General features: G+C 30.6%; 1 protein-coding gene across 1 annotated transcript; it reads left to right on the top strand.

Annotated features, from left to right (window-relative positions):
• The first annotated feature begins 9,643 nt into the window (after positions 1-9,643).
• On the top strand, positions 9,644-10,285 carry LOC113371465. Its single transcript, XM_026612089.1, has one exon. The coding sequence runs from the start codon at positions 9,644-9,646 to the stop codon at positions 10,283-10,285; it is 642 nt and encodes a 213-aa protein (XP_026467874.1).
• Positions 10,286-10,738: the final 453 nt, after the last annotated feature.

Below are 10,738 nucleotides of genomic sequence, written 5' to 3' on the forward strand. Positions count from 1 at the left end.
CCAGTTAAAATATGGTACGAAATTATAAAAATTGTAGGCAACATTATTGAAGCAATTATTTTGGGTAGAAAAATAAAAGGTGATATTGCACCTTTGCCGCAAATGCTATATATTAATTCTTTCTGAATTTGTTGTACTTTTTAAAAGATCTTAATTTTCAACACGTGTATTTTATGCTATGACCATAAATCACAAAGGCAGACAATCATTTTTAGTGTGATAAATTTGGAAAATCAATGTTTTAGTCGTTAATAAATAAAAAATCATTTATTTATACATCCACATCTACAGGTATGACTAAAAATACTATATAACCCTTAAATCCAATAAAATAAATTGAGCTATTGGAAATAAATTTGTTCTATAAATCGCAGTGTATAATTTTTAATATACAATTTTATTGAACATTTTTTAATATTTGTTAAATGAATAATTAAAGTGTTAACTGTGGGAATTGAGAACCATCATTTTATTTGAAACAGTTCTACATTCAACTCATATATTGGTGTAAAAAGTAATTCAAAAAACAGTAATTATTATTTTTAACTAAGCAGTAAATATTAGTATAAAATAATGAAAAATTGTAGACGTGGGTACAGAACAACGTCTGTCGGGTCAGCTAATATATATATATATTTATTATATATTTAGGTATTTTATTTAAAAATCAAAAATGTACTACAATTTTGTACTAATGATTTTACATTTTTATAATTTAATCCATTTATATACTATTATATTTTGTTGTTATAATATTCATTCACTGATTTGTATAACTTTAGCTGGATGAGATGAGACAAGTCGAAACGAGTAAATAAATAATTGTCTTTTTTTTTCAATTCTACATATTGACACTATGGAGAGCTTTTCCATAAATTTTTATGCTTTTAATTCACGATTGTGATTTGAAATGCTTGTATTAATATTTCCAGTTATTTTAGTTTGATAATCAAATGTATTTAATTGAAATTCAATACTTTTTGATTCAGCGATGATTTTATTAGACTTAATCTAAGTTGGAGCTAATTTGCTCCACTCTATATTTGGAAGTAATTTAAACAAAATTATAATAAATCCGTAATTTCCTTATAAGTTAAGTATAAATTTGGTTTAAAGATATAACTAAAAGTTGTTTTGTTAATAAAACAAATAATCAATCGTTTGATAAAATTTATATAAAAAATCACTTGAAAAAAGCTATATAATTTCTCAGTGGTATTAAAAATTACGGTTATCAGTATTTTACATAAAATGATGATGCAATATCAATTGTTGAATTGAAATTAGTGTACATATAAAGATTGCTCGCTTTGAAAACAGATTCTGATTTAAGAACAGGGTGAGAATTGTGACGTTACAAGTTTACTTGTAATTTTTATAAATTTGATTATTTTTTTCAGTACGTGAATTAGAAAATGCTCTGAATAACATGTCTCTCGAAGAATTCAAAACCAAATTCGGAAGAGATAAACCAACATTCGATATATATGTGTACATGTGTTTTTGCATATTTAGCTCTGTATTTCCGAAACCGCTGGACCTGCCTTTGCCAAAACTATCACCACTTCTCCCCGTCATTACAAATTGAATGTTTTTTGTATCATTCAAATACGATGCTCTGATCTCTCAAAAACACGATTTCTATTTTATGCACTCTTTGCTCCGTATCTCCGAAATGGCCGGACCTGCTTCTGCCAAAAACTTAATTAGCACATCTCCCTATAAATAGGAATCGAATATTTTTTTAACTATTCAAATCCGTTGATCCGTTCGCCCGAAAACGTGGACGAAATATTACATACACACACACACATCCATTGTTTCTGAAGTATGCCAAAATATTCAGAAACCTTCAAAACGCGAAGAAATGTAAAAAATTTCAATTTCGATTTTTGGAAGATTACAATAACTTACCCTACGGGAAGTTAAAAAACATTCGATTGCTGTTGATAAGGAGACGTGCTGATTAGTTTTTGGAATAAAATCTAAAAGTTTCCTTCTCGTTCAGCGCAATTTGAAGCAATTTGTTTTAAACATTTTGCCTCCAAATAATTGTAGAAGGTTACTGCTTTTTCGGAATCGCTTTGTGTTCAAGTATTATAGGTTGGAAGAAGCAATTTTGTGTGTTGATTTATTATTGTTTTTTGATAGGTGAAGATACCATTGCTGTCAAAATATCGATCTATAAGAGTTAATTGGGCTATACCAAATCAAGGCAAACTGTGGAGGAGAGGTTTGCTGATATTAATCGTGGCCATACAAACACTGACAATGCTGAACGCGTAAACTTTAAATGTTTGTCTTGAGCGTGGAGCCAGCCACCCATCAACTTCGCATATCTTAAACAGTATTGAATGTTTCAACTTGAAATTTTGGTCACAATATTGCTAAAGTATAATAACAATTTCAAGTTTTTTCAAGTTTTATCAAAATGACATCATGCGTTTTTGAGGACGTACCATCTGTTTAGGTAAATGTTAGTATTGAACGCGGAGACAGGCGCCTATTAACCTCGCATATCTCAAACTATTGAATGTTCAAACTTTAAATTTATGTCAAATATTTAGTAGAGTGTAGTAACAATGTATGTCAAGTTTCATCAAAATCGAATTATGCATTTTTGAAAATGTACAATCTGTTTTAATACTAGTATTGAGGGCGGAGCCAGCCACCCATCAACCTCGCATATCTCAAAAACTATTGAATGACCAACTTTAAATTTTGATCACAAAAAATAAAAAGAAGAAAAATATGAAGAGGGCTCCGAATTGCTTCGCCTTTTACCATTACCATTACCATTCTCTAGATCTGTTCCCCAGCGACCATATACCGCTCTCAGATCTCAAAAGGATGCTTGCTGTAAAAAAACTTTTACCAAATGATGAGATGATAGCTGAATTTTGTGGCAAAGTACAAACCATACTAAAAAATGGTTTAGAAAAGTTTGAAGCTCGCTATAATTGTTATATCGTCTTTGAAGAAACTATATTGCATAGAAAAAAGAAATTTGCCAAAAAAAATAGTTTTTCTTTGTTATCCTACGGATTTTTTGAGTAAAATATATCGTTTTTTTTTTTTTTTTTTTTTTTATTTTATTGGCTTTATAAACTGGTACATTAGCCATATACTAAATTACATAATATCTACACTATCTCTTACATATATATCATTGTTTTATGTATATTGCAATTATAATTTTATATTATTAAATTTGATGTAAATATAAAGAGCTCCATATAATCTTGTATCTGTCATCACTGTTATAAAATTAATTGGAAGGGAGATTTTTTGTTTAATTATTTCCTCCCATAGTTTTTGTCTGCCCTTTTCCCAACGTTTACACTCCATGATGATGTGCTCTGCATCCGCCCTAGTCGCTTCGCCCAAGCAGTAGCAACTAGGATCGATATCGATCCCAATTCTGCTTAGGCAGAACGGAGCGTAAGAATGATTTAGTCTTAATCTACACAATGTTGCGTAAAACGGCCGACACTCCTTAAATCCGTCATACCATGGTTTGACTGGAATTTTTCCTTGTATCATACCATAAAATTTACCTTTAATTCTAATAGATAACTGGAAATCCAATTGCCAAATGTTCCGTATGTTTGCTCTGTTAAATCTTTTTATGTCTCTATAAGATATTCCATCCGCAGCAACAGTCCCTGTATTTATTGCATCTTTGGCGCCGTTATCCGCCGCTTCGTTGCCAGCTATCCCAATATGACTTCTTACCCATACAATGCGTTACTCCCAATTTTTTGATAATATCGCATGTATGTCATTTAGTGTATCTATCGTCAATAATGACGGGTCCTTTCCCAACGATGGGTAGTTGTAATCTTATTATCAAGCATTGCAAACATTCGATTTAAACCTATACTTTTTGAGAACGCGGTACAATCAAGGCCGAAAATTGGTTTTATAAAAACCTGGATCACTTGATGGGAATCCGCGACTGTTCCGGCGAAACTGATACTTGTGTTCACTTTAATATATGAACAAAATATGAACAAACAAACAAAAAAAACGCAATATCCAAACTAATCATGCATAGCGTCGTTTTGTAGGTTATGTCAAGACCTTTCAAATTATGTATAGTATTGCCAGATACGAGCTCTGTAGCGCTTTGTACATAGCCGCGAAATTCAAAAGACAAAAAGGCTGAAGGGAGATATTTGACAACCTTATATATATATATATATATATATATATATATATATATATATACGGAGATCATGAAACCGCAAGTGACGCGATCCGAGTTCATCCCAAGTCTGGAATGAAAAGAAAAATTAGATATGTTCAGTTGAGACCAACTGAAACATTTTAGTTAATCAATGCATGTTTTAGAATAAGATGCAGAATTTAATATCTTCGTTTTGGGCATCGTTAGAAGATCAAGAATAATAAATACAATGTCGACAGTTGCTGATAGAAAATAGACTTGAATCAATCCTGTGCGTTAATGTTATTCTAATGTGGATCTGCGAAAAGGAAGAAGCGCAGTATTAAAAAATAAATATACTAATACATGAATTTGAATAAAAGATATTTTATATAGAAAGGGTTAGTAAAATTTATTAAATAATAAAATTTAGGGAAAAGATGACATAAATGAGAGGCAAATGATTACTATATTATCTATATTAGCAAAGTATTGTTTAATATCAAAATTAACAAATTCTGAAATATCATAGAAATATTGAGATTTTAAGAATTTTACTATAGTATTGTGGAATTTATGATTATTTAATTTTCGTATGTGAAGTGGTAGTAAGTTAAAAAGTTAAATGCCAAATCCGTCAATTGAGTTAAAAGACGTTGCAAGTTTAAATACTGGTGCTTTAATTGTTAAGTTTCTTGTCTTGTAATGAGAATTCGACATTGAAGACAAATTGAAACGTTCGAGATTATTTTTTATAAACGATAAAGTAATGAGCAAAAATATACTGGGAACAGTAAGGATACTATGTTGACGAAAAATGTTTTTACAAGAAGATAAAAAACTAATAGAAAAAGTTATTCTCAAAGCTCTTTTTTGAAAAACTGGATTCCATATGCGATGTGCGAGTAAAAACTGGAGTAGTAAATTGAGAGAAGACAACTAAAACTAACCTTAGATTTAAGGACTCTTAACATAAAACACGTTTTCGTTAAATTAGGTATTAATATAGAATCAATGTTATAGTCCCAATTTAAGTTTTTATGCAATTGTATGCCTAAAAACTTCAAGAGAGAAAAAAAATTGAAAAGAGTATCGTTTACGTTCAGCGAGCTTATCTCATTATTAATTTTATTAACAGTACGAAATGACATTATTTGGGTTTTATCATTATTGAGTAAAAGATTATTGAACATAAACCAATTGGAAATTGAAGCCATTACTAAATTTAATTTGTTACTTATTTCTCCCAAAGAATTTTCCTTAACAATAATACCAGTGTCATCAGCAAAAAGAATAAATTTACAAAGATCTGAACAATTTGGTAGATCATTGTTCACACACATGATAAATAAGATGAAAATAAGTCAAGAGCTAAACCACGCACGCCGTATTTTTCAAGCTTATTACAAATGATATCATGGGAGATACTATCAAAGGCTTTGGACAAGTCACAAAAAATTTTAATGCAAAAGCTACCATCTTCAAAAGAATGAACAATATCATGTAATAAAGTGTATATAGTATGGGATGTTGAGCATTTTTGTCGAAATCCAAACTGATTTTTAAATAGAATACCGTTTTTTGTTAAAAAATTATTAAGGCGACTATGTAAGATTTTTTCAAAAATTTTATCAAAAGCATTTAATAATGAAATTGGTCTGTAATTATTAATTAAATCAGTGCCCCCTTTCTTATAAAGAGGCTTAATTTTTGAATGTTTAAGATGATTTGGATAGGTGCCTTTATCGATAGCATTATTAAAGCATATGAGAAGTTTATCAATTAATAATGGAAAAAATTGTTTTAAAATGTCAGATGAAATTTCATCTGGTCCCGAGGAAAAAGAATTATTAAGAGAAAAAATTGCATGCGACAATTTCTCGGAGGATATAAGATATAGATAAAAGGAATTTGAATTAGTTTTTATTTTAAAAAAGATTGCATTTGAAATGACCGGATCAATAGTTATGTTTAAAGTCAAATTAAAAGATTAATTACCAAAAAAATATTAAAAGCATTGGTAATTGAAAGCTGATTATAAATGTTTATATTATTAATATTAAGGCATTCAATATTGATAAAATTTGCTTTGAAGTTAACTTCCGAGTTTATGAGTGACCACATCGCTTTTTGTTTATTATGGAAAGTGAAAATAATATTATCATTGTACTTAATTTTTGCTAGTTCACATAAATCATTGAAAATTTCTCTATATTTCAAAAAATAGATCATAAAACTAAAAATACTATTATGTTTGGATACTCTTTCTAAACGCAATAATTTATTATATGAAATACATAGATCTTGAGAGTACCACGTATGAGTTTTGTTAATGTTCATTTCATGTTTTGATATAGGAAGAGCAGTGTTGAAATTATGTAAAAAAAGAATTTATAAATATATCAAATGTAAGATCATTGGATTGATCCGACATATTCCAAGTCTCTTTTTCTTATAGTTCCTTGAAAAATAATTTATTTTTTATATTAAATTTTCTTTTATACCGATACGAATAGAAATGATAATTAGTAGTATAAGCAAAGAAGGTGAAATTCCATAATGGTCAGAAAGAACGGTATTAATACCACAAGAATTTACCGTAGACATATTTGTGAAAAAATTATCAATACAGTATGAGGAGGAGCTAGTTATTCTCGTACGGTCTTTAATAGTAGGAAATAATCCGAATGATTCCATGCTAAATTTTAAATTATCACTAATCCTGTCTCTTTTGTTTGAATGGATATTTAAGTCACCGCAAACAAATATTGAATCATATTTAATGAAAAGTTCCTCTAACAGATTATATACTAAACTTATAAACTTCTCAATGTCTTGGTCAGGAGATACACAAACAACACGAAACGTGCTATGAGAAAAATGGGATTCGGTGGCACAAAATTCAAAGACTTTTTCTATAAACAAAATATTAGTTTTGATACTTTTACATTTTATTTTGGTTGAAGCAAAAATACAAACACCGCCGTATTTGAAGACATTCCGGGCAAGGAAGGGGCATAAATTATAACCATTTAATTTGATCAATAAAAGTTTAGACCAATGTTGAGTCAAGCAAAACAAATGTGGTTTATATTTAGTCAGTCCTAAACCTAACAGTCCTCGAAAGAACTCGGAGCAAGATCTGCCGTGGCTGTCAGACAAAATCAGTAGTTTAGGAGTGGCCTGGTGAGAGGAGGACGAAGGAAGTATGGAAGACGCTTTGGTCGGTTAACCTGTGCTAATAACTGCTGCAGACTGCACCTTTGAGTTTTCTCCATTCAACTTGGAGTTGGCTATCGCCAACTCTTTCGTTAACCTGGCAATAATTCTGTCTTTCTCGCCAAGCGATGCTTTCAGTGAATTTTTACATTCACGTAAACACAAACACTCGGCGCAGACAACGGTACTGTCCAAATTGAACGCATCATCAAAAACAGTTTTATCTATTGAAATATCACTCACCATTTGACTTCTTGAACTTCTTGAACTTATAGGGGGTCCATAACAAAACAAAAAGCATTGCAAGGGGTCCACGGCACAAACACGTTTGGGAACCTATGCGTTAGACGGTTACGCGCTTCGACATTTCGTCTTTATGCAGGTAAAGCAGTACGATTGCTTTGAAAAAAGTTCAGAGATTACAAAATATGTCAAAGTGAAGAAAACACTTTTTTTTCAAAAAAAGTAATTTTTTTGAAAAATTCATGGTTTTTCAAAAATCTAATTTTTCCGAAGTAAAATTTTTTCAAAAATGTCAATCTTTTTAAAAAATAATAATAATTTTTGGTACGGGAAGTTTCAGCAATTTGCCTTATGGCACGATGCCATGCGCCCCTTTCATTTTTATTTCATCATATATCACATATACAAAATATTAAACAAACCGATCTTTTGAATACCATCCGAAAGGGTCAAGGCACGATGCCATACACCACTAGTTGATAATTAACTGTCAAAATTATTATACTATAATTTTAGTTTTATGCTATATATTCCGGTCTGGCATAATATCCGATTTTTGCCACTTATTCATTTGTTTTTAATTTCTTTTAAATTAAGTCAAAATGTATAGTGAATGTCAAAAATATAAATAAAATATGTCATCTAATGTAAGTCATCCGAATTTTATGAATATTTTTTATTACTATGTTGCTTGATATGGGTATGAAATTCTGATAATATACATTCTTTCTGACAAACCGCTATAAACTTGTTAAAAATTTCAAAAATATTCAACAATTCAAATAACACTTTGTTTTTGTTCATATATATCTGATTTTTTATATTTGCATTCATTTTTAACTTCCCGAAGGAGAAGTTTATGTTTTCATCAAAAAAAACCGATTCGCTAATTTTATGTTTTCTCGAAGTTTCAAACCATTCTGAATCGAATGAGACCAAATTTGGAAAAAGTATGTGTGTGTGTGTATGTGTGTGTGAACAGATTTTTTATCTTAAATCGACGTTTTCTCAAAAACAACTGAGCCGATTTCAAAAATTTAAAAGCCATTCGATGTATCGCGATGAGGACTATCGTTTGTGCGACGATCGGCCGAGACGTTTTTTTATAAATAACTAAAAAGTAAAAAAAGTTTCGTCCACGTTTTAGCCCGCAATTCTGAATCGATTATGAAAATTCAAAAATTGTTCGAAAGATATTGGTTGGGAATCGTGCTGATTAGTTTTTGGTAAAGATCGGTTGGGCCGTTTTCTTGTAATGAAGTGCTAAAAAAAAATTTTCCGACGATTTTTATTTTTTTTTTTGACGGTAGATACCATCGTCTTCTAGATCATTGGTTTAACTTTGAAAGTTCGTCAAATTGGTATCATTTTTTTGGCATTTGTCAAAATTAGACCTTTCATCGACGTTTTCTCAAAAACGCCTGAACCGATTTCAGAAATTTAGAAGCCATTTGATGTATCCCGATGATGACTATCGTTTGTAAGTTTTGTGCGACGATCTGCCAAGCCGTTACTTTGTAAATTGAAAAAAGTGTTGCAGAAAATTTTCTAATTTTAGAAAATTTAGCAGAATGCATCGTAAAGCCAGAAGTTGATTTGATCAAGGATAAAAAGGCGAGATCAAAATTAATATTAACATTAGATACAAATTTATATATACATATAAAAAAATCTCAGCCCAGCTAAGGTAAAAATTAAAGAGGATGTATAAAGATTCAGGTTTCACCCAAAGAATTAATCTCCTAAGGACATTAATTTCTACAAGATTAATTAATTGTGATTCAATGAGCTCACATATCAACCAAACACTAGAAACAGGGCAGAAATTGAGAGGAACAGGATATTGATTATGAGTGGATAAGCTCTTTGCACTTGGCAGGATTGCCGGAAAAGTTTTTGCCGGTGATTATGACGATTGAGCATTACAACGGACGCAATAAAAGCGAAGCTGCTGGATATGAGAAACGATGTTTTGCTTAATAATGAAGAGGGCGCCTTTGTAGCAAAAACAAAATGTCAGGTAGCAGCCAACATACAATCAAATACAACTCAAATAATTTTGATACTAAAAAGAACGTTAGATGTTTTAAATGCAAACGATTTGGGAATTACAAAAATAAATGTCGTTTTAATACTGTGAATAATGAGCCTAATAAAAATGCATTTAGCATAGCTTTTTTAACTGGTACATACAACAAAACAGACTGGTACTTTGATTCGGGGCCCAGTATTCATCTTGTGAATGACAGTAACAGTTTAAGAGAATACAACAAGAAACCTGATGTGCAGGAAGTAAGGACAGCTAATAATATGCAAATAAAGGTAGTGTCTTGTGGCAGCGTTTCTCTTAAAACAAAGTTTTATGGTCAAGTTTTTTATGTTGATGTACAAGATGCCCATTATGTGCCACAATTGGCAGCTAATTTATTATCTGTTAGCTCTCTTACCAGAAAGTATAATAATGTCATATTTATTGGTAATGAGTGTAAAATTTACAACAAAACTAACACTTTGGTTGCAGTGGCATTACTCACAGGTGAAGTGTTTGAACTCATAATAAATAACATTAATTGTTTGCTAGTTGCAGATCCTAAATCAGGAAATGTAAGGCATAAACGGTTAAGTCATATAAATAAAACGGACTTGTGTAATTGAGTAAAGGCTTAGTAAAAGGACTCACCATATCCGAGAACGCAACATCAGAACTAAATAAGTATATAGTTTGTTGTAAAGGAAAGAAAACTAGATTGCCATTCAAACGTAAAGGATCAAGAACAGTAAAAATTCTAGAACTAGTTTATTCTGATGTTTGCAAACCAATGGAAGAAAAACCCTGAGACCATATTAAGATATTTGGAAGTGCTGTAATGGATCATGTACCGAAGCAAATAAAATCAAAATGGGACAAAAAATCAGTTAGAAAGGTTTTGATCAGATATGCAGACAATGTCAAACGTTACAGATTGTTTGATCCAAAAATAAATAAAATTTCCACAAGTAGTTATTATGGAATATATTGAAGATGTGTCTTGCAAGAACTCAATAGAACCAGTAGAGAGCAGTGTTTTAGTGGGGGTTAATGAAATGCAGCCAATAACGGAAGACGAA

The sequence above is a fragment of the Ctenocephalides felis genome, unplaced genomic scaffold (genome assembly GCF_003426905.1).
Source record: "Ctenocephalides felis isolate EL2017-DRISC unplaced genomic scaffold, ASM342690v1 CF-g0.4_SCAFFOLD_01492, whole genome shotgun sequence".
In the NCBI taxonomy this organism is placed as follows: domain Eukaryota; kingdom Metazoa; phylum Arthropoda; class Insecta; order Siphonaptera; family Pulicidae; genus Ctenocephalides; species Ctenocephalides felis.

Coding starts and splice junctions, on each gene's coding strand:
- LOC113371465 (XM_026612089.1), top strand. CDS start 9,644: ATGTCAGGTAGCAGCCAACATACAATCAAATACAACTCAAATAATTTT.